This window comes from Pteropus vampyrus, unplaced genomic scaffold, assembly GCF_000151845.1.
Source record: "Pteropus vampyrus isolate Shadow unplaced genomic scaffold, Pvam_2.0 Scaffold92, whole genome shotgun sequence".
In the NCBI taxonomy this organism is placed as follows: Eukaryota; Metazoa; Chordata; class Mammalia; order Chiroptera; family Pteropodidae; genus Pteropus; species Pteropus vampyrus.
The window spans coordinates 3,707,898-3,733,862 of record NW_011888873.1 but is presented as its reverse complement, the minus strand read 5'-3'; the positions used below and the strand labels follow the sequence as shown (position 1 = coordinate 3,733,862).

Below are 25,965 nucleotides of genomic sequence, written 5' to 3'. Positions count from 1 at the left end.
CGTGAAGAAAGAAGGAAAGAGAGAAGTAGCCACAACCGTGATATCTCTGACTACTAAACCGTTTTACTTGTCCTTGTCCTCAGTATGACTTTGTCGAACTCCTGGATGGCAGCAGGTTGATCGCAAGAGAGCAGCGGAATCTGCTCGAGTCCGAAAGAGCAGGGCGACAGGCGCGGTCTGTCAGCCTCCACGAGGCTGGCTTTATCCAGTACTTGGATTCTGGCATCTGGCATCTGGCTTTTTATAATGATGGGAAAAATGCGGAGCAGGTGTCTTTTAATACCATTGTTATAGGTAAGAACAGTCTTCAAAGCATCTTCTTCCAGGCTACAGCCTAAACACTGTGTTGAATAGAAACCGAATTCTCTTCACTGATTTCGAGTGATTCGTAGGGAATTAAAGCCCAAGATTAAATGCGAGAAATATTTTTAAATTGTTCGTTTACGAATATGTAACAAACCATGAAGCACCGGAAGAAAATATTATTTGGAAGTATCTTGGAGGAGGACGGTGCAACACGAAAACACTGCATGTGAAATGGCACTGCTTTGCTTTTCTATTTGAGTAATCTAGTATAAATGAATCTTCTTTTGGTTATGCAGCAAGCCATCCATACTTCCTTCAACATGCAGCTAAAATGATCAAAGTGACACAGTTTACCTTGTGTGAGAGACAGACTACACAATAAGCATTTCTTCTTTCTCTTTTCTTTAGAGTCTGTGGTGGAATGTCCCCGAAATTGCCATGGAAATGGAGAGTGTGTTTCTGGAACTTGCCATTGTTTTCCAGGATTTCTGGGTCCGGATTGTTCAAGAGGTACGTGAGTTAGATTCTTTTTTTCTTAAGCCAGTATGAATAAGCCATGGAAACATGAGTAATTCAGAAAACTACCAAGACGGGAAAGAAAGGGGAAAACCTGGCATACTACTTGTTCCAGTGATGTCTTTTCTTTCAGAATCTCGATTGAAAATGTGGCTGTTAATTCCTCTGTCGTGTTTTGTTTCACAGCAGCCTGTCCAGTGTTGTGCAGTGGCAATGGGCAGTACTCGAAGGGCCGCTGCCTCTGTTTCAGCGGCTGGAAGGGCACCGAGTGTGATGTGCCGACTACCCAGTGTATTGACCCGCAGTGCGGGGGTCGTGGGATTTGCATCATGGGCTCTTGTGCTTGCAACTCAGGATACAAAGGAGAGAATTGTGAAGAAGGTAAACATGTCAATATTTACAGAAGTCTATTGTTATCTTCGTATAAAGAAACAGATTATAGTCGTAGTCTTTAGTTTGGCAGATAAACCTTTTTATATGCTTCCTTATGAATGTAATTTTGATTTCCATGTTTTGGATGCATTGTTTTATTAACATTTGAACTAACACAAAGAACAAATACCAACGAGCCCCTTTGCTCTTTTTTCAGTGGTGTGAATAATTTTTTTTTTTTTAACTCTGAGAAAGTAAGCAAGCATTTGTATCTTAAAACCAACGGTGGACTATTTTTGTTTGTTTTTTAATAGTTTTTCATATTTTTGCTAGCTCTTAAATCTAGGCATTTTGGCATTTGTAGAAAGACAGAATATAGAACATACTATATTAGTGAAAAAAGTGCAACATCATGGGTTTGTTCCATACTGTATATAATGATGATAGTCAAAATGCTATACTGTGAAGTGCAGTTAAATTGTTTTTTCAAAAAGCAGAAAAGCACCATTTCCTTTCTTCAATCAAATTGATTTTATTGATCTGCACACACACAAAGTAATACAATTAAGTCTCTGGAATTAAATTTTCAGGCCATTGACCCTACAAGTGTAAAGTTTTATTGAGTCAAATTGCTAAATTAAATCTCGTCATCTAAAGCACATTAAAGTAAATTAAGAAGGATAGAGAGTATGCAACTCATTTATTTCTCAAACAGTTTGAGGGACCCATACAGCTGTCAGCACTCAATGGTTGTGGGTTAGGTCAGCCGATACAATTTTGTTATAGAGAAGCCAATACTTATTACTTTCTAATTAAGCAGAACGGAGAGCAGTAGTCCGAAATCTCAAGAGCATATGTGTGTAATTCATGAAAATTACAGATGCTTGCAAGAGTCTCAGTTACCTAAATGACATGATTCTTAATGCTTTATTGTATAATGCTTTGAATTTTCAGAAACAAATTCTCAAAAACGGTAGACAAATATTCGAGTATCCAAAATGTTTATATAAATTTGATTGGGATTTAATTCCTTATTCTGCCTATACTATGTATGATATCTTCTAGATTCAATCATTAAGTTGTTCTCTGTTCTTTACACTAGCTGACTGTCTAGACCCTGGCTGTTCTAATCATGGTGTGTGTATCCACGGGGAATGTCACTGCAATCCAGGATGGGGTGGTAGCAATTGTGAAATACTAAAGACCATGTGTCCAGACCAGTGCTCTGGTCATGGAACATATCTTCAAGAAAGTGGCTCCTGCACCTGTGACCCTAATTGGACCGGCCCCGACTGCTCAAATGGTGAGGTTAATAAATGCAGTACAATTGAGTGCTTAATATTATTTAGCTAAAGATTAATATATTGTAATTTTTATTATTAAATTTAATACACTTATTAAATTTAATATAGATTTTATTAAAGTGATTATTTATAGAAATAAATATGAAAAGTAATGAAATTTGTTGTCTTATAAAAAGGAGAGAAATAGGCCTGGTCAATTTGTCATTAAAATTTCTTATTTAGTATTATCGTAAAGAATACTCTTTCATTTGTGTAAAGTATTCTGTCTTCTTAACTCTTGAGACCTGTGTATAGCTTGGGGGTTTAAGCACATTATCTCATAACAGAGAAGTCTCAATTAAAAATTATTTGATAACATAAGGCTAAAAACATGATCACAATAAAGAATAAACATATTTAGATATTGTGATGTATATAGTGGTTCAACACTAAGAGTTTAATGCACACACATCTCAGAGATGTTGTGGGTTTGGTTCCAGACCACCACAATAGAGTGAGTATTGAAATAAAGCAAATTGTAATCATCTTGCTGATTGAAGATCTTGCCTTCAGTTTGTAAAAATGCAACATCTGTGAAGCACAGTAAAGCAAGGCATGCTTGTGATATGATTATAATAGAAATGGCAATTTTATTCAATCAGTCAAGTTGTCATTGAGCACCAGCTATGTGCATGGCATTGCCACAGACCCTATAGGGATAAAAGAGTAATGACTCATTCTCGCCATCTAGCATAGTGGCTTTCAAATTTTTTGACCATGACTTAGATTACCTCCAGTCTTAAATACATTTTTACATTGTGACCTACTAAATATATTCATATGTATACTAACATAACTGAAATAAAAGCTTTACAAAGTGATATACACTGAAACTTTTTAAGTCTATTCTATTTTTTAAAAATTCTGGTTGCAACTCATGAATGAAGTTCATGACCCACTCATTAGTCACAGTTTGAAAAGATGCTAGTCTTGTCTAGAAGATTACAGTGTGATTGGGGAGATAAGATGAACACACATGAAATACCTTAGAAACCAGTACATTTTAGTTTAATAATTTATTGATGTTATATGGAATGATACGTTAAATTCAATCAACATTTAAAGGAGTGATCCTGCCTTGATGCATACTGAAAGTTTTCAAGGAGACTTTTCTTAACATTTCTTGCCTTCTTTTAAAGATAGTAGTGTAGGGGAGGGGAGAAATATTTTTGACTCAGGGAACAGTATTAGAAAGCACTTAAGAGTATGGACTCTGAAATCAGATGCTTGGGTTCATATCCAGTCTCTACTACTTAGCCGTGTAACCTTAGGCAAATTACTATATGATTCCGTTTACTCATCTAGAAAATGGATTTAATCGTAAGCCATTCTTCACAGAGATGCTGTGAGAATTACTTGAGTTAATGCATATAAAATACTTAGTACAATGCTTAGCCCATAATAGATTTTAAATATAGCTACCACCACCACTACTACTATTATTAGCAAAGATTCCACAGTGAGAATATCTGTATACACGGAACAGTGAAGACAATGTATTTGGAGGTAAATATTAGGCTGGGCTCAATTATTGGGGACACATTTAGAAGTAACAGTTTAGACAACAGAAAATTCATTGACAGTAAGCTGTGGGCCTACTAATTTGCTAAGAATAATATTTTAGAACTATCGTGTAGATGCTACGTCAAAGTATAAACAGTGAGACTTTGATGACTGGAAGGCAAGTCAGAGACCTCTCTCAGAAGAGTGAAGTGACGAGAGCATGAATTAGTTTGGAGTTAGTAGAAATGAAAAGGATAGATCCAAGGGATGTTTTAAAGGAAAAAGTAGACAGATTTTGCTGAGAAAAAAAGAATATGGAAGTTGGTGAGAAGAGCCGGAAGTCTGAGACAAAGGAGATTGGGGTTGATGTTAACGTCTCTGAATGAGACAAGAAAGTTGAGAAGGGACGAGGCTCACTGGGTAGGTAGGATGTAATGGAGGCGATGAAGAGAGAGGTGAGAAATAGAGACGATGAATTTGCTTGGATACTCAAACTATCTGAACAAAACTAATTGATAACCAGAAAGGAAGGAGGGAGGGAGGGAGGGAAAGGAAAAGAAGACTAGGAAGAGTGAGAAGAAGAAAAGGGACAGTGGAGGAAGAGAAACAGAATAAGAAAGAGAGGCAGGAGAAAGGAGAAAGAAAAATTACTTATAATAATTAGCAATGTCAAGTGAATGAAAACATCCTGCATAAAACTCAGTTTCGTTAAAAGTCTAACCGCCTTAATCTTACCCAAACTGACTGTAGTCCTCTCTGAACCCCTGTTGTTTAACATTACGTGGTTAAGAACAGGGATTCTGGTGCTGAACTGTCTGGGTTGGCCATTCACTAGCCGTGCGATGTCATACAACTTATGTAATTTCTCTGTGCCTCCGTTTCTTTCTCTGTAAAATGGGGATAATAATAATACTACCTTATACGATTTTTATAAGGAATAAACAAGTTAATATGTGAAAAGCACTTAGAATTAATTCCTTACACATAGTAAGTACTCCACAAATATTAACCATCAATAGAAGAACTTAGTGATGGTCGTAGTTGTGGTAATAGTTATGGTAGTAAAATTCCCAAGGTTAACTGTAGTGTGTCAAATTGAGTTCCTCATCAATTCAGAGGAGCTTCCACATAAAAGTATTGAATAGATATGTTTCCCCAGATGTGATATTTATGAAATACAGATTATTTCATCTATTAGTATAACCTAATGGCATAAGCCTAAGTGAAATGTTGCTAGGTATCTAATAAACATGCTTATTTTCAGGAAAAAAAAAAAAAAGGGACCAGTAATTTTTACAAATCACTCTTTACTGGCAATTTAAGAAATCTGGGGGACATGTCTGCTACCCTATGGATCAATATCAGCATGACAGACGTATGTGCCACACTGCTTCACCTGCTTCACACTGAATCCTGGAAGCCTAAGCAAAAAAAAGTTTTGTACGGGCTCATTTGTACTATTGAAAAACCTCTATTGAGCCCATAAATATAGATATTCTAGATAAAGAAACAACTTTTAAGTTTTCTTCCTTGCTCTTTCTCCCTCCCTTTCCTTCCCTCCCTCTCCCCCTCCCTCCCTCCCTCCCTCTCTTCCTTCCTTCCTTCCTTCCTCCTTCCCTCCCTCCCTTCCTCCCTCCCTGCCTTTTCCTCTACCTCCCTCATCTTTTCACCATATATTTTTGGGGGCAGACAAGGTTTATAATATGTTTACACTGCTTCTTAGAAATATAGGTTGATTCATATAACTTGGAGAAACAGAAGCTTTGGTAAGAAAATGCATGACTGCTAGAGCAAATTACATGCGTGAGATAAATAAGGGTAAAAACATGAAGTGGGAGCTGGTTTATAGAGGGCCTTGAATGTCTCGCTGAAGACTTTTAGAAAATCATCCCCAACCAACATTTATCAAGCACAATTTTATGGCATTATTTTAAATAACACATTAACTTGTTGTCTTCTGTTCTTAAAAATATATTTTATAATTACAGTAATAAAAATAGGCATTTAGTTATTTCTGTTGTTTTTATTTATTTACATTTCCAGCTTTTATACTAAAAAAAAATGCATCCCCCAAAAATATTCACTTACGTTTATGGATATAATCATTTGTATGTTAAAGCTACGTACGTAGTTTCAGTCTCTTATGTCTCCACCATTAAGATACTCATAATAATACTAGTTATAAAGTCATATTTATTGAAATATTATTATTCGAATTTGTTTCCCACAATTATCCAAGTAGGAAGGAAATAGCAAAATAGCCCCTTTTTGCTTCATATAAAGTTATTTAACATTACCTGAATTATTTTACAGAGGATTGTTTCTGAATTATATAAGTCAAAAGGTAATTCAATCTTCTTCATAAAATGATATTGCTATGAATAGCAAAAGAAGATATAAAGGTTAATCAAGAGATTGAATTAGCTGCCAAAACCACGTCATTTTTTTTACATATTTAGAATAATTTTTTATGCTGATGTAATGATTTTGCTATTGGAAAATCTAATTATATCTGTATACAAAATGACCTTCTAGTCTTAGTGAAGATCTTCATCCTATTCACCTTTGTATCTTCGGTGCAAAACAGAAACTTAACATATATTCAATCTCAATATATAGAGTCGAGTAATGAGTATAGTACTCTGGAAGAAAGTAATTTAGCACTGAATAAACTTTGCTACTAGCTGCAAAAGAAAGACAGAAAACTTACTTAGAAGGATGAGTGAAGATCTCAAAAAGCATATGTTCATCTTGTGAAAATATCTGGATTCACATGCCTCAAATTTATCTGCTTGTTACACGGTTCTCATTTCAGGTTTACAAAAACGTTGTTAATTTACATTTGTGATTAAAAGTTTACTGGCAGTATAATTCTGAATTTCTAACTAACTGAATTCTAAAGCAAGACATTTTACTGGCTACTTCTTCTGCTGTTGTGGAAATGACCTTCAGATATCTAAATTCAATAAGAGTAGATATTACACCCAAAGAAACATTTGGTTAAGCTGCTACCAGAGAAGAAATGAATTATTTCCATCAGAAAGTTTATAGGTTTGAAAGCAACAGAACTTTCCTCTATCTTCATCAGCAGTTTGTCCATTAATTAGCCCTTCAATTCCACTTCAATTAAATTAACTCTAATTAATAAGTTCATTACAAAGATCGACGCACCTTGCTCAAAGCTAGTGTGCTAAACGCTGATAAACACTTTTACCCTAATGAAAAATTGATTAGATTGAATAAAAAGGGTACCTCAGAAGGAAACCTTCTCTTCTGGAGCTGAGCTGACGTTCTGTTCCTCTGAAGTTAATCAAACCATCTTAGATCTCTTAATCAAAATTTTAATTCAAACGAGATAGAAAATGTGGCACGAAAAAACACATACCACTCTCTTCCAGTTAATAGTCCGCCTGTTTTTTATAAGAAATGTTACAACTCTCACAGTGCCTTGATAGAGTGTTTAAAATTCTGCAGCACTCTGTGACAGAATTACAGTGTCTAAGAGATGTTATTTGGGCAATGAATGGGGAAAATGGGAACACGTGACTACATAAACAGTTACTATTTTTTTTTAATTTAAAAATAAGGTCGTAGTGCATTTTCTGTTCATTAGAAATGATTTCAGGGTTTTAGTGTTCAGCATTTTTATTACAATTAAACAGTAGTCTTACAGTCTTAGTAAAAGAAGATAGTTAATTTTATTTAACTTTATATGTAGAGAGTAAAAAATAAAATACCCTTCAGAGTTTTCTCTGTCTCTTTTTCAGTTAGATCTAGTTAAATAAAGCTTTTAAGAAAGCTTTTTTTAAAAAAATTACTCTGACACCTGAATTCTTTTTAAAAACCTAACCTATTGTTATAGCTTTTGAAGTCATTTGGTCACTGTGTTCCTTTCAGTATTTCTAGTAATTGAAAAACCTTGTTTGTCAAATGACAGAGTCAATAGTTATATGATTAAACTGGTTTTCCACTCTAGTTTTGCTAAGCAACTTGTATCTGTCAACAATACAAATTTATTGAATAAGAAAAACACTATTTCTTTTATTTACCCAGGGTGTCTATGTTTCAGAAGCAAGCTAATGTGCATGCTGTAATAGATTTTTTTTAATGAAATTTTCTGAACATTTCAAAAATTTAAACTGTAGGATTAGAAATAACCCCTTTTTAATTATTGCTATAGAGGTGAAATCTAACTCCTATTAGATGCCTTTTTAGACACTGAAATATTTCATTAATTTTATATTAATTTGGAACAGTGTACATATGTGTGCATGTATTCTTGGCTGCCAAAAGATACTTTCAGACATACGTATGTATGTGTATTTTTCTCTCATTATAAATCATGTGTTCTGTTTTGTTAGTAGCCTCTATGTGTGTGTATACACACATATATAATATAGGAAGTTATTTATAACAAAATTTTCATGTATACTTTATGCACAATTACAGCAGCACAGAAAACTAAATGATGAACAAAATCAGTAAATTTCTACCACTTATACTCTTAGCAGTTGATGCTGAAATTTATTTAGTGTCTGAATACTTAGGAGTTATTTTCAGTGATGGTGTTTTTCACCTTCACAAATTTGAGTTTAAGATGTAGGAATGCTTGTCGAGTTCCCTTCTCGCTTTTCATGACTCTTCTCTCCTGTTCTGTTTTCCCTTTTTTCAATACAGAAATATGTTCTGTGGACTGTGGCTCACATGGTGTTTGCATGGGGGGAACTTGTCGCTGTGAAGAAGGCTGGACGGGCCCCGCATGTAATCAGAGAGCCTGCCACCCTCGCTGTGCCGAACACGGAACGTGCAAGGATGGCAAGTGCGAATGCAGCCAGGGCTGGAACGGAGAGCACTGTACCATCGGTAGGCCAGCTGCACTTTTGTATCTATCCTCCAGCTACAATGAAAGTGTGTGCTATTTTTCTCCTTGGAAGAGCTTATTTCTTCTAATTAATTTTTACTCATTTTTCTTAAACAATTATTTTTTAAGTAAGGTTATCATTGTACAATAGCAATTTAGTTCTTTTTAGAACAACTGTCACAGCATGAAATATAATAAATTATTTTTATGATGGCCACAAAAATCGATGCACATAAAGATGATTTCGTTTCTCTCTTGTAAATAAGCTTTCACTGAATATTACTTTTTAGTGTTTCATAATGCCGTGGCATAACAGCAATATTTTTTGCTTTAAAAAAAAAGTCAAAATATGTGGACTTTTTGGCTTCTACATATTCCAGAATCATATATCTTTGCACTTGTTGATATACTCAAATATCTAAAAAAGAGGTTTAACTTTTTATGCCTTTATCTTGTAGTACCACAAGAAATAAAGTAGAATAAAATGCACAAGCCTAGCTGTTCTTAAACAAATGTATGCACTTTGCACTTCTTAAAATATGATGATGTTCCTGAAATAAAATAATCAAATAATTGTTTAGGGTAAAAATGTTAATATGTAAATGGTATTTAGCACAGATACAGAAGTATCCAAAACATATATAATACCATATTTTCAAGGTATTCAAGACCTTTGCTTTTATTATTTGAGTCACCAAAATTAAGACATTTAATTAAAGAAAATACAAGTCAGTATAGTTAACCCTTGAACAACACGGTTTTGAACTGTGTGAATAACTTATATATGTGGATTTTTGTCAATAAATGCCTGTGCTATTTTCAGTCTCTGTGGTATACATTGTTCTATGCCATTTTATATAGGGGACTTGGGCATCCACAGATTTTGGTATGTGAAGGGTCCTGGACCCAATCCCCTGAGGATACTGAGGGACAGTTTAAGTTTCTGGGAAGTCAGAAATTATACGCAGATTTTCGTCTGTTCAGGCATCGGTGCCCATAAGCCATGCATTGTTCAAGAGTCAACTGTAATAAATTTCTCCTTCACTTCAGTGAAAGTGTACAATATTAATTATAAATGGCACAGTCTGGCAAAAATTTCATAATTTGAGGTATGGCATTTCTCCACATGGTTTTATGTCTGTAGTGTAAAATTGGGTAAAGAGGTTAGGGGGAGTCTCAATATCTTAAAAGTTTTCTTCTTTCACCGCATCTGTATTACAAACTTCACTTTTCTGCTCGCAGGAACTAGTTAGCCAGGAATTTTATCATGGGAAAATTGAAATAACATGCATCTTGTGAATTGTCATAATTGTATCTTTATAAAATTTGTTTCTAATCTTACCAACATCCCTGACATTTGTTTCAAGGATCCCACTACCACCCCTGCATGTGGTGGCCCACTAGAAGGATGCACAGGGGCCAGGGTAGTTGTGCCCACAGCTATAGTAGGTATCGGAAAGGGGAAAGACCCATCAGGTGGCGTCTGGAGAATTCTACGCACGGGCTTCTTGTGTTCTTTCTCTGCCACCATGAGAGGTCACGTGGAGCATGCTCCCTTCTCCAGCAATGAAGTACCTCAACATGCGTGCAGTGTTTCTGCCTAGGGAAGCCCATGGGAGACTCGGAGTTAGAGATTTTTGTTGCGGCTGATCGAAGAGGTAGCCTCTGTCAGCCACAACCACCAAAATTCCAGACTCTCAGAAGAAAGGCGGGTGTTTAGTGCTTCAGGTGGCAAAATCACCTTATCAGTATAGGGAACATCCAGCTTTCCAAATGCCAACCAAGGGCCAGCCCTGCAAACTTCTAAAGATCAGGCCTGCTATGTTAACTCTTACCTGCGGAACATTCTTAGGGTCTCACTGTTGGATATGAGCTGACTGCCTACAGCTGGGGCACTATGTAGTTCTACTGAGGTCACCTGCAAATGTACCTACTCACAACACTTGCAGATGGCTCACCCCACCATTCTGATGTGGCTTCCCCCTCCTCTATTCTCTAAGAGAGGCTTCCTGTTTTTCACAAGAACCACATTGAGGCAGAAAAAATCTGACAATCACAATTTGTGTATCTTTTCTTGGATATACGGCGGACAATGTAATTCCCCCATGACCAAACAGCTCGGTGCTCAAACCCTAGAATGCCCGCATACCACAGGAGGGCAAAAAAACATGGCTCTAATCAGACTCCCTCATATGTTATGACCCCGCCATCCCCACATCCAGTCAGAAGAAGTGAATTGATTCCAGCTGGAGGAAAGTTTGACTGCATGTATCCTAGGAAGCACAACAAACATATGCACATATAGCTTGGAAAACCAGGAAGTATACCGTAAAGTTATCCATGGGACAGATTTAACTTGCCAACCAACAGTTACTAAACACATCATTCTATTGTTGTCCTCACTGACCTTGGCAATGTTATATGGTTAGTTTCTCACAGTTGAGCTGTTCTCGAACAACTTTCTGTTGTCTGGCAACAAAACAGGATTTTTGTTTTAATTTAACATATCTTGCTGTGGTTGTTAACAATTCCATTTCTATTGTTTTGTTTTATTTTGTTGCTTTTGTACTCCATACGAGTTACAGTGTGGAAATAAAGGACTCGCTATTTTTAAAAATAAATCCTGGAAGTGAACCTTTTACAAGATATAGAGACCCTTGAAATCATTGTTTTGCTCCTTCATACAATTGGAACAGTGATTCCAAATTTTGGCATGCAAAGATCCCATTGCTTTTCCCCTGTCTCCTTCCTACTTGTGTATGTGTCCACAATGACACCTAAGGGGCCATTTTAAAAGAAGCCTCTGTGAGCCACTGATTAAACAACCCAGGAAACTGTGGTACATTTTCTCACTGAGGACAGTTACTGTGCTGTGCATTTCCTCTCAGTTTCAACAGTTAGGCATCTGGTAGAAAGAAACTGCCACTTTATAAAAGAATACTCATAAATCAGCAAGATTTTTTTTCTTTTTCCATATTATGTGCCATCTCATTGAATACAAACAGGGAGGTTAATTGAAAGAGAGATAGAGGAGAAATTAAACAGTTAGAAGCAACCAGAAGTTCCCAATAGAAAGCAAAGAATATTCTTCATTAGTCATCTTACTGTCTTCATAACTGTTCATGCTTTCATAAAACCGTAGGCATTTTGATAGTAAAATAGTTTATGAATTTACAATATTCACTGAACACCCTATCTACCTGAAAGGATTCCATCCTGATATTCTTATTAGTGTGTGCATATTTCCTCTCGTTATGAATCATGTGTCCCAAGTTCTTCTTTCCTGGGTTAGACTTTGACTAATGATGTATGCACATGGAAAATGAAACACAGGGACATCTACTTTTAGCAATATTATGATTAAAATAAATATTTCTCCCTTCCTCCCCAAAAAGCATTTATGATTGTGGGGCCCTTTTGTAAATAAAGAGAAGTTACATGATTGAACCACATCAAAAAAGCACCAGCAATTATTACTAATACAGTTTAATAGTACTAGCTCCAGTATAGATGTTTATCTACCATAATGTCATCTTTCATATGTCACCATTCCATAAAAGGGTCAAATGATTATCATACACATATTCCTACAGTTGTTTTTCATGAATAGGAAAGATAAGAATATTTAGAGGATCCAGAAGCAAATTGAAAATATTAAATATAATTAGTTTATAAATAATAGTTGATATAATTTGAATATTGTATGGCTTTCTCTATAAAACAAAAAAAAACAAAACAAACTTAAAACAGTTCTGTATGGTGAGAGTTGAGGTGGATCAAGGTCAAATATGTGAACCAGTTGATACTTGTCTTGGCCTAATTCAATAAGTTCACTATTGATGCATTTAACTGGAACCAGAATCTATAATCACATAAAGGCAACTCATTTGGTTCTGCTGTTTCTTTTCTTCTTGCTTATGAAAAAAAAGGAGAACTGCCTTCTGACTGGCCTGTGGCTGGAGTTGGTTGGCCATAGGAGCACTGCAGATGTCATGTCAGCCTCTGCTGGACAGATGTTTGTAGTAGGAATCCATGACTTTTAAGTGCAATGCTAACTTAACATCCTGGGCAATGATAAATCCTAAGTACCAAATTTTGAGTATTACTAACCAAAAGCTTCCTCCAAGAACTATTCTTTTTAGCATCTGCTGAAAAGAATTGCCTCTCTAGCCATCCATTTGCTTCTGAGAGCATTGGAGGCTATAGGTCACATCGTGACCTGAAATGGTGGGGATTGGGAAGCACTGAATTTGAATAACACATTTGTTGTTATTTGCCATGGGGGGTGGTTATGAAGGTAGAGAAGGCTCACATCTCTGTAGAGGCTGATTGGCAATTCCCAGTTCCCCACAGACAGAAATGGAGAAAATGGACTTAAATTGTTTAAATGTTGGTTGCATATAATGAAGAACCTCAGGTTGGAAAACATTTAAATCCTGGAAGAAGATCCCAAAGAAATTTTTGAATCTCCATTCCAATAGTTTTAGCAATACCATCATTATTTAGGTATGAAACACTGGGGTTTTTGTTTTGGTGTTTTGTTAGTTTGAGGAGTATTTTCATGAAGGGCGTATTTTTTAACTTCTTTTTATCCATTAGGTCTCTTGAATAGCGTCCCTTTCTGAAGTACCCCTTGAGATCTCTTGCAGTTATAGATTTTAGTAATAATTTCTGCTTTATTTGGAAAATTAGTAGATTTAAGCTTAGGGTTCCTTTTTTTTTCTCAGTTTTATTCAGCTTTTATTTTTACTTTTCCTGTCGCATTTGCTTGCCTCAGTTACTTTTCATTTGATAATTTATTCGTTTCTTTATCTATTAAGCAATTATTGATCATCTCTTCTGTGATAGTTGAATACTACTTCTTTTGAAAGTCAGAATAACATAATGAAAAAATGCATGGGCTTAGAAATTTTAAAAAAAAGATGCTTTCAAATCAGTTCTGCGATTTATTCACTATAACATATCTTTACTGTTCTTAACCCCAGTTGTTGTTGTTTTTTTTTCAAATAAAAAATGGATATAATACCTATCATATGAGATTTTGAAGCAGAATATCCTACTATTTAAGGGTTTTTGGAATTTGAATTCTTGCTGAACCATTTATATAGTGTGTGACCTTGGTAAGTCATTTTACCTCTCTGCTATGTTTCCTCAGTATGAATATTATGTACCTCATAGGGGTGTTAAAATCAAATGAAATACTAGACTGTAAGTCACTTATTAAAGTGCCTAGCAAATAGTGTCCAACAAATTAGAAGTTCTAATTTGGTTTTAAGAATATATGAGACAAACCACAGCCCAGACAATGTTTTGGGTGCTGAAGTTTAAAAAAAAAAAAAAGTTAAACAAAATTTCTGTCTAATGAATTTGCTTTAAAGAGTTAATAAACTTCCTATTTCATTTTTTAAAACTATAACCTCGTCTCAGAATGGGTATGGCTTAACAAGCAATTACTACATTTGGGGTGGGGGGTTAGAGAGGGTTGCCTTTTAAAATCATGATGAAAGAGAGGGGGAGCCTATTGTGATATTTTTCTTCTAGTAATGTCTCAAATGCAGAGTTGTTTTATCGAGCTATATCGATTTCCATGTACTTTCAGGGAATTCAAATGGAAATTTGACCTAGGGGAAATCCTAATTCCTTTAAGCTACAAAAGACCAGCTATTTGTTTTTATTCTAATTCTTTAGCACATTGGGAAACAAGATCATTAATGATCACAAAGACATGCTTTGTTTGTTCAGATAAAACTTAGACATACAGTACTCATCATACCTCTATTAAATACCATGGTTGCTCTGGGCTTTGGGATGCTGGAGATTAGAAATTGAAAATGAAATACACACAGCTGGGGAGTTATCTACTAAACAATATGGGAGTAAAGGAGAAAAAGATCAAAATTATACCAGGGTGAACACGCTTAGGTTTGTTGATCTAATTCTTTTCTCAGGATAATGGCGAAGAATAATATTTTAGTTGTTAAATAAAAATGGGATCAATTATATGGTGGCAGAAAGAAATTTAACTTTGGGCGGTGAACACAGTGCACTATACCTATGCTGTGCTATTGAATTGTACACTTGAAACCTATATGATTTTATTAACCAATGTCACCCAATAATTTTAATAAGAAAATAGGTGACAATTTTGAAAAGAAATGACCACTCTGATATACAGTCACTTAGATTGCAAAAGCAGTGTTCTTTGTAACTTTTGTAATGTTCCCAAATTGGGATTCATATTCATCATAATATAGAATATGAAAATTCTAAAACTTTCTTTTTACATTTATTCAAACTTTATAGTTTCCTGTTGACAATTGGATATAGGGTAGCACATTACACCTGCAAATGATTGCTCTGAGAAATATTTGGCTTCACATCTGTCAGTGTGATGCAGTAGTTAAGAAAGGGGTCTCTCTGGTGCCACCTACCTGGGTCCCTCCCTGATGGGGCTTGTGAGATATTTACTGTGAAACTGATGAATCTGAAGCATCAGGTCCCCTCACTTGCACAGACCCCGCTTCTAAGATCTCAGAGACCATGGATTTATATGGTCATATGTTAAAATATAAAAGGTCACATATCAGTTAAGACTTTTGTCTTTTTTCACTCTACCTTTCTTTCCATCACACTTCCTTGTGTAGGATGTCACTGGAGTGACTGGCACATACTCAGCTAAGGAGAAATTGAGCTGGGGACACATTTAGTTTAGATGTAATTGGATATATTTATGAGGCGTGAAGTCATTGCTGCCTGTGCTTGTATTGCTAGCCATCTAGGAATATTCCCACTACGCACTGACTTACCTAATCACATGAAAGTACAGGGTCAGAGATTATGTGAAGATATGAACTTGTCCTGTGGAACCCTGCACCAGAAATAAATAGCTAGTGGAGCAGAAATAAGGTTTGAAATGTATGGAAGAAGTAAGTCTGTAGAAAATTCTTCTTATAATCAGATGTATTGTAAAATGCCTGATCAAAACAGAAGTTTGATCCTGTCAGAAAGATACTTGATCATGGAACTCATTGATTATAAACTTGCCATAATTTTCTCTTTCTGATGAATATTTTTTGAAGAATTTATGAGAATTCTTGTATTTTTAGGGCACAGACCTGTAGCAGTACTACAAAATTTAGTTCACCAGTGTGGGAAGTCACATCTGTTATGCGCTCCAGTATATCACTGAATCATATGAACATTCCGAGAAAAAGAATTCTTGCTTAGACGACATGAAGTACTGCTATTGACAAAGAAAGCATAAAACTCATATAATATTCTACTATGAAGACATCACAACAAAGTGGTTAATGAATATCATCAATTCGAAGAGTATTTAAGATTAGTTTATTTTACAATAAAAAAGTCTTCCCAAATTTGACAGTAATGCCAGATATTTGCGTCATTACTAATAAATTTTGAAGCCAAATAAAACTTTTGTAGACTTTCAATAATGAAAACCATATTAAACAATCACGTTGAATAAAGCCTGAATTAGCTTTCTGTTCTCTCCATAGAAAATATTACAAATTCATTGTCTTATAAAGAGACAATCAAAGAGTAAATATAAGCCAAAAATAAAGGAAAAAATATTTATTTAGGACATGTCAGGCACTTAATTAAAATTTTTATGGTTTTTCTGATATTTATGGTGTTTATCAGCTTAAAAATTATATTGTGATTTTTTTTCTCATTCTAAATAATTAATTTTGTACCCAATTTCACATCCATTATTTGGTATTCTTTATCTTAAAGAGAGCCCTCCAAGTTATATAATTTCAGACCTCACGAAATCTGATCTTCCTCTCTTCCCAGCTGTTACTTGATAGCTGTGTGATCTTGGAGACACTTAAGCTCTCTGTGCCTCCGTTTTCTTATCTGTGAAGTGAGAATGAAAATAGTACCTACCTACCTCATAGAGTTGCTGAGAGTATTCAATGACTTAAAGCCTGTAGAAGAGTACTTAGAAGAGTATCGGACACAAAGTAAACACCATATAGATACTTATTGTTACTGTAGTTGATGCTAGAGTTTTTGGACTAAAATTAATAAAAAGTTGATTTTAGTGGCTGTGACTGATTCTTCCCTACCGAGTCTTGTCTTTATGCAGAGGAATTAGCCAACAGAAAAGCAGGAGTGCGTGCTGGATATGGAAACTACTACTTCCCTCCACTTCCTGACACACTGAAAGTGTGGACATAGATGCCTCGTGATCTGTCGTACGCAGTGGAGAGTGGGTCCTCAGGCGTCAGTAGGCCCAGAGTGGAGAGGAAGGACATTCTCCTAAACTGACTTAGTTGGCAGCGAAAATCCAGACAGGCTGAAAAACCTCTCATGAACTTCTTAAGATCCTTCCTCCTCTGCAGTCCCAGTGACTGAGTCATTTGATGTGACTGAGAGGGTGGTGATTCCTGAGAGAACTGCCGAAGCCCCCTTCAGAGGTCACAGAGTATCACCCATGTTCTGAAAATCAGGCTGATGTTTAGATGTCTGTTTTTTCCTTTGAGATAACATTACTATCCATTTGGGTCCTCTCAATATTATTTTTTTTTTTCATTTTAGTCTCATTTATTCAGTTAACAGTTTTATACACAATACTTTATCCTCTTTAATCCCCTCAGAATCGGTATTTTTTAAATGAGGTCACATAATCTCTAAAAATGCAAAACTAGTTTCTCTGACCTTCATAAATTAAATGATGGAGGCTGCATTTTGTTCAGTTGTCAGTGCTTTCCCTACTCGGTTTCAATATTTTTTAAACTACCACAAAGATAACATCTATTTTGCTAGTCAGTTAAGAATATTTCATTTTGTTTCACTTTTGCGAAGAAGTGCTTGGATAATTAATTGCTGGTGTGTTGTTTACAGAAATGGTAACAAGCTCACTATTTTGCTATTTAAATTCATTTACCATTGAGTATGTTTTTCTCTTCACTAAGTAAATTGTTCTTTTGTATTCATTTATTTGTCTTTACATATACCAATTTCAGGATAAGAGGACATGAAGTCATGGGTTCACTTTAGTAGTAGCCAGCACTGCAAGCAATGGAAGATCTGAACTTTAAGCTAAATTAGTCTTTCACTCAGTGTTCAATAACCTGTTGAGTGAGAGAGTAATTTAGTGGTCTAAACCTGAAACTTTAGTAAGTTTGATTTTGTTTCTATCATATTTTATTCTTAAATACCATATGTCAAAGTTTTTGAATCACTCTTAATTTCTACTAACGTCGACAAGCCATATCCTATAAAGCTTGAGTTGTTATTAATTATGACTCTTCTACTACCTTTTTGTGAAGTGCCTTGCAGATTTAACTTTGTAGCATCCCATCATCCCTTATCTTCTTAACCTGCCTGCATGAGTCATATCATGTTGCAAGAGCCCTATTTAGAATTATATCTTCAAATCAGACAAATCCTCAAGAAAGTCTTCACATAACTTTTGCACCTGATTTGTGGTGTGACCTTCAGTAAAATCAGAGTCTCCAGGGCCATCTTGATAAACTACTCTCGTCATATTGACGATTTATTTTTCTAGGCATCGTTTCTTTACCCCTAAGAATGGGAAAAAGTGTAGGCATAAACAACTTTCGCTATTGACATCAGATATTGAGTCTCCATTTGCTCTGCCCTCTCCTTCATACTGTTATTTATCCTCTCTGAAAAGAAAGGCACAGCCTAAAGCTGAGGGAGAGCTTAAAATCACATGGAAGCTATGCTACTGAGAGGTAAATTTCAGTGACAGTTGTATTGTTTTGGGAAATGTTCAGTGTGTTCTATACTTTGGAAAAGGGGCATTTTTAGGACTTCTAAACCTCAATTCTGAATGTAGGCAGTTGTTTTGTGGGTGAATATATGTGGATTTAATATATATCTTTAGTTGATTGACACATAGCCTATGAGGATGAGAGTTTTGAGTTCTTTAGAAGAAATGTTTCACATACTTTAGAGTCATATGAAAACAAATTCTGTACTATGATAGTTATTTGTGCACAAATTTTCCCTTCTGTCTCCTGCTGTGGTATAACTTAGGTCCCAGTAACTACTATAAATTAAGTTTATTCCTATTCAGCTTACTGTAAGGCCCACTGGCTTTTAGAGGCATCTGTGTTCAGGAAAAAAAAAAAAAAATGGAGAGTTAAAGCCACTGTCATTTTTATCAAATGGGAGCAGTCTATAAGAAAATGCTAGTTATTTGTATTGTTTTATGATCACTTAGGTGTCATTGAAACATGCCTGATTTCTTTAGGCTCGATAAACCTGATTCTTTCGTTTCTTACTGTCTTGTGTTTATTTCCCCACCATGAACTTAGCGGTTTTCTAGATAGTCTTTCACTCTCTAAAAATAATTTACTGTGTAGGTGCTCTGTGTCTTAGGGAAACAATTTATAAACTATAATTATTATCCCCCCAAAATTTTCGAATCTGTTAATTTGAATTAAAATGTTACAGGCCATGACAGATTTTTAAAATATGAAAATACCCATGACTAAGAATTCTCATTTGCTTCTTTAAACCTCATTTCTCATCTTAAGTCAATTTTGTTTTTTAAAAGCTTATAGAGAGACGTGATACCTGAATAGAAACCAACTAAATTATATCTCAAATTCATACTATATTGTTTTATTAAAAGTCTCCCATTTTGTTCCTTTACTAATACACTATACAGTATCTTTTTCATTTTGGAACATCTCATTGGCATGCATCTTTTAAAAACAATTTAAGACTTTAATTCCCACCAAAATCCAGGATATAGGAGGTTTTAAAGCTCAATTGACTGAATATACAATTTAACCAGAAATAAAGATGAAAAATATTCTTTTCAATTCTTGCCAAGTTCATCAGAAGGCTTTTACTGAGAAGTTTAGGTCCATGACATTTGGGAGTGAAACCAGGTGCAAAATAATATGTTGTCAGCAATTTTGCAATATTAGCCAGGAAGAGAAAAACTGCCAGGCTATAAATATGTCACATTCTTCTTAAAACTCAAGCCAGGTAACTGTAGAATGCCAACCAGCTAGCCAAGTGTTAATGTGAATTTTAAGTAATTTTCATTATATGCAGAAATCCTTATTACCCTAGTGGAGTAAATAACATGTCAGAATTTTTCAATCATTTTAATGAAAGGGTAGAAGAATTAAGCCCACGATTTTAAGGAATAGGTGTATTCCTTCCCACAATGGTATCTTTTCAATGGCGAATCTTTTCAATGGTGAAATATATCTTTCTTGTTTCCTAAATATGACGAGTTGAAAATAGCCTCTTTTCATCATAAAAGAGTTCCTTTTCCACCTACTTATTTTTAAAATACAAGTTTGGTTGTGGTGTTCGTCCATACAAAAGCCATGGCTTTTCTCCCTTTTCATATTTAACATATAATATTCACAAATTACATGTGAAGAGAGCCAATCTTTTTCTATTGCTCTTCCTCATGATGGGTTCATTGACCCTCTCCTTTTTGAGTGCCTCTTTAGTGAAACTGGAAAACAGCTGTCTGAAATATGGCTATTATTTCTGGGGTTTAACAGACATGTGCCTTGGATAAATTAAGGAGCAGTCAAAGGAGGTCCATAAATATGAATACTTTGCCAGCTGCTTTTCCATTAAGCTCTGTTGGTTGAATGAAATTAGGAAATAATTATGTTGGTGGGGAATCTACTATATCCAAATGTAATATAATGTCTTCCTTTAACAACAGGGCCTAATTTTTTCCTATACACCAAATTAGTTTTCAGGGCAATCTACATTGCAAATTGGCCGATTTGCATTAAAACTATGCCTACTTCTTCTGATTTGTCAACACCTCTTTTTTTAAAAAAGTCTTTAACATTAAGTATGGGTGGGTAAGACCATCTGCTCGTAGAGCTTGCCTGCAGCTCCATCACTTAACACATGAGACAGGTTACAGCTGTTTAATTGTTGTGGAGCTGAATGATTATCATTCTATCCAAAATTAATATTTATATATGTATGCATAGAAAGCATGTGGTTAAACATAAGTGATCTAATTGTGAATTAATGGCATTAGGTATTCATTAATTAGTCCCCACATGAACAATGAAGTGTAAAATAATGCTTTTCACATACACTCCAACTCTTGGCATTTAAGATGAGTCCCTGTAGTGATTATTATGCATGTGAGTGATCCACTCCAAATACATTGGCATATGCAAGGGGAACAAAATCACCATGTAGCTGCCATAAAAAGCAGAGAGAAAACTATCTGTGTGGTTATCGCACATACCCTAAGTCTTTCCTCCCTCCAAAAGCATTATCCTCTGAACTGTGACCAGTGTAGATACAAAGCCACATAGTAAAAGCCTGAATGTGCAATTAGGATTGCATGTACCAGCATGTCACCCACAGTAAATGGAACCAGCTACTGGGAAAGCTTTTCTCAGCCAAGAGTAGGTTTCGTCCTGCACTTAGAAATAATAACACACAAACATACATTACTCTGCCACAAAAGTTTACAATGTATATTCCATCACGTCTGCTTAGTATATTTCATAATGAAAAATACAATTAAAATTTCTTAGCAAAATTGCAATATAAGGATAGAGATATGCATATGATAGTTAAATGTGATATGATATGATAGTTAAATGTCTTAGTTCCCAAGTAGTTACTATAAAAGTGACTTGTATTTCTGAATTTGTAAACAGATTATATGAATATTATATGAATATTTATACAGATATTTACACTTCTTTAGAAAACATTAATTTACCTTGCTTGGAAAAATTACTAAGGAGGGAACACAAAATATATAAAGACCCATTGTGATGTGTACTTTTTTCCAAAAAAACTGAATTACATTTTGTTTGGGAATTGTTCATCTATATCAGCAGAGGGTTTATGTGAGACAAGGAATAAGAAAACTTCCTGACACAAAAGTGGAGTTGTCTCCACTCTGGGAACTGGCCAGTTCATATGAAGAATATTCCCATTAAAGGGAGCGTAACTTGAGGAGGTGGAGCATGAGGGGGCTTATCCTGGCATTATTGGGGTAGAGTGAATTTCATGGCTTATGAAAACAAATCATTGGCAGTCCCAGGCTCCTCTGCTTAGTCAGATTTCTTCCTTACTTCATAGTCACTTAAAAGATACCAGCTACTTCCTGAGTTTTCCTTTTTGAACTGTCTTTATTAATATGACGAATTAATAATACCTAATATTTATCGAGTGTTTACTATGTGCTAAAGCACAATGCAGAGTTCTCTACTTACATTATCTTATTTAATCCTCACAACAACCTTATCAGGTAGACGCTATTAAAATCTCTATTGAGGGAGCCTAGGCTCAGAGAGGGTACATGACTTTTTGATGGATGCACAGCTAGTAAGTAACAGAAACAAAATCCAAACCCAAGTGAGCCATTCCCAAGCCCATACTCTTAGGCACTAAACAATGTCACCTCCTAAATTACTTTTTAATTGGTGTGTGTGTATGTAGTGGAATAGGTGAAAATTAATTTTTTTCCTGTAGTTGAGAGAAATGAATATCTACATACCTGTCACAAAAGATTGAATTATCATAGAAACAGATCTAGTAATAATAGTGTCAGTGATGTCTTAATAATAACATATTACTTTTTGTATTCAGGAAAATTGAGTTATAGCTGAAAACAGGACTCAGAGTTTGCCAAAATAAAAATAACAATTACAATAACAAAAAAGAGGAAAATCAATTTATGCTATGAAGTTCAGAAAATTGTTAACTAGTTATTGAAAACTCTACATAACACCTTCCAAAATTTAAATTTATTTCCAGTTTTTTTGGTCAGCTGATATTATTAGTATGCTGAATACTATGTACAGACATTGACCACTGAAAACGCAGAAGTGGGTAGACGACTTGTATAACCAGTATCATCAGCTCATGAAAAAAGGCTCAGAAAAGTTTTGAATAAAAGTAGTAGACATCTGTGCACACTCTCAATCGCAATTAGAGAAAAATTACTCTCTCTGTACAACACCTTTGAAAAGAGCCATTTATCAATGATTTTCCCAAAATAAATTATAGTTTAATTTAGGTGAGTTAAAGGATAGTTCAATTTTGTTTATTTTCCCTGTGATCATCAAGAAAACTAACAAGAAAAAGACCCCAGTATATTTTACACAGTTATTTATGTCTTATTCTATAAATGTTCCTTAAATATTAAATTTTATGAATAAACAAAAATAATGATATACAAGAAACTATACTCAATATTGACTAAATCAATAGATCATTTTTATGGTTTCCTGCAGTTGTTAGTACTACATAGACACCATAATTGTTGTAACCGAGTTGTCAAAATGTCAAAGATCCAAACATTATTTAGTGTAAAATTTTTTACGTTATAATTTTTATTAATGTTAAGAGCTGTCTCTGGATAATTAAGTTTCCAAATTAGGGTACTAAAATATACCTGATTTTTTTTATTAAGTTGATTGGGGTAACACTGGTTAATATAATTATATAATTTTCAGGTGTACATTATAATTTGACATCTATATATTCTATTGTGTAATTACCACCCAAAGTCTAGTTTCCTTCAGTTATCATATATTTGATCCCCTTTACCCACTTCACACTCCCCCTACTGATTTTTTTTTTACATCTAAGAAATCTCAAAATAATCTGTTTTCGCTTATGTTATTCAGTGAACTCAAACAAGGAGTAAAAATCTAAAGGTAGACATGGCTTACTAACATGTTTGTGAATGGACCAGTGGATGAAATCACGCCATGTGCAAAGACTACCACAAAACTCAGGTATCACGTGCCAAACAATAGTCATCTTTTTCCACAGGCTGTGCACATGGCAGCATCAGCAAATATACTCTCTACATCACGTGTTCCATTGTTACTTCCATTTGTAGATATAGTCCACAATGAGGCATGAAATTCTAAACTGAAGGAAAATACCAAATATTATTCTAACAGTTATCTGTTCAAAGCTCTGCAGCTTATAATGGCACTTTTTCAGCAGTGCTGACTTTATAAAATTTGGTTTATCTCGAAGCACCTTTCCCATAGAATACAGATATATCTGAGCTGTCTTAAATCAGGAAAAATATTATTTTATTCTTTTGCAATGTCTTGGTATAAATAATGTTCCAAACCAAAGGGTTTCGCTTGGGTAGGTGTATATAAGAGGCAGTATATTTGTACAGATAATTTTTACACCAAATTTCCAAACTCTTAAAAAGAATAAAATATGCAAACTTTCAGAAAGAATTTATTTGATGCAGGTTTTCAAAAATTATTGCCAATTTTGGAGCAGTACAAGCTCCTTAAAGCACACAGGTATGTGTACACACGCACACGCATGCGTGCACACACACACAAACTGTTTTCCTCACTGACAACCTCACTTACTAGTTGTTAAAATTCAAATTAATTGGCTCACTTAAATAAGTTGAAATATATACTATGTTTTATCCTAATCTTAGAATGAGAATTCTATGGTGAGAAGACCATTTTAAGGGGCAGAGTAAATTGTTTTATGGTGTTTAAAATTATGTCAGTGTCATAATCCTTTATGACAGGGTAATCAGTAATAAAACAGTGCAGTGCGTACCAATTAAAGAACATCAAATCAATGAGTTTGCAGCTTGCATGCTGATTGAGACAGTCACTGATTGGAATAAATAGATTTAATATGTACTTATTTGCAGACTGTAGCTTTTCTCTCATCCTACAGGAGCTGCTACATGAATAATCTAAGAATGATACCTACTTAGGATTTTAATGAGATACTAATGTGAATCATTTTTTTACAGTCTGTATTATAAAGTAGTATGAAACACACAATGCTAAATAAAAATTTGTCCTCGACTCCAAGGACTTTGCAGGAATCACCATAGTGAAGAATATCTATGTTTTATTATGTACTCATCTGATTGAATTACCCTCCTTTGTTTCTTCTCTGTATTTTTAAGCATCAGTTTGACAGTCAAAGGAAAGCAAATTTGGAATTAATCTTATTCTGTATAGACCTCCAAATATCCCAGTTCCTCCCTAAAGCAGGCATATACACTCCTTTGACCTCATTTTTAAATGAACATCCTTCTTTGAGACTACCACTCAGCAGATATTTCTTGTACAACCTTTATGTATCGACTGAGCTACTTCTGTTCCTGGATTTTACAAACTAATTTGTTTTAGTTTTTTTCCTATTTTAGCCCTAGTTTAAATATCTTGCCAATTGGTTTTCCAAACTATGGGCTTTTAGAACAGGTTACAACAGTTCTTATAAAGCTTCCTTTAACCTATATAAGGTACTCTCATTTATTAGGCTTTGCCAACAAGTTAATATTTCAAGTTAGTTTGGATTTTAATCTTACTTCCTGATTTCTCTCTCTATTTGTCAGTGTTGAATTAAAGATTTTCCACATTTTTTCATCTTATTTTTTCATTTAAGTAAATTCATTGACCAATCTAAAAACAGATGATGCTTCTAGTCTGTCTTACCTAGGCACATGGTTCTGGTTCTTCTGAGTTGTAAATATAGCTTATATTTTAAGTATACGGTCTTTGGCCTCAGACTATTGGATTGGAATTTTGGCTTTGTCACTTGTTATCATTTTGACTTTGAGAAAGCTATTTAATTAGCCATGCCTCAATTTCTTCATTTGTGAAATAAGGAAGATAATAATAGTACCTATTACCCTATAGGATGGTGAAAGTTAGGTCAGCTAATTCATGTAAAACGCTTAGCATAGTTTGCAGCACAATTTAACAGTCAGTAAATGGTAGTTATGATTAATACTACTGTATATAGTTGGGATCAATGGATTGAGCAAGGGGAGAGGAGCAGATGGACGAAGGAGAGAGGAAGGATGTTGTAAATGAGGCACTGCTTACATTGCTTCTTTCTCAAAAGGTAGCCTCTGGATTATTCGTAGAATTTCTTCAAAAGCTGCAAACACATGTAGGACATACTAGGACCGCCACCATAGTACTTTTAATCATAGTACTTTTTATTCAGCAGTTATTAAGCATCTCTTATGAACCAGGCAATCAAAATACGATTAGCATGGCCACGGAGTTTTCATTTCCAACAGGGAAGGTTTATACA

The 25,965-nt window shown here is 34.8% G+C and overlaps 1 protein-coding gene across 1 annotated transcript in view; it reads left to right on the top strand.

Moving 5' to 3' along the window:
- The window catches only part of TENM3 (teneurin transmembrane protein 3), a 426,084-nt gene that overhangs the window by 319,816 nt on the left and 80,303 nt on the right, over positions 1 to 25,965 (top strand). Inside the window, exons 7-11 of the mRNA XM_023532882.1 lie at positions 84 to 294; positions 715 to 816; positions 1,009 to 1,203; positions 2,297 to 2,497; positions 8,718 to 8,903. Coding sequence (XP_023388650.1) covers positions 84 to 294; positions 715 to 816; positions 1,009 to 1,203; positions 2,297 to 2,497; positions 8,718 to 8,903 — 895 coding nt within the window. The remainder of the gene's footprint in view (positions 1 to 83; positions 295 to 714; positions 817 to 1,008; positions 1,204 to 2,296; positions 2,498 to 8,717; positions 8,904 to 25,965) is intronic.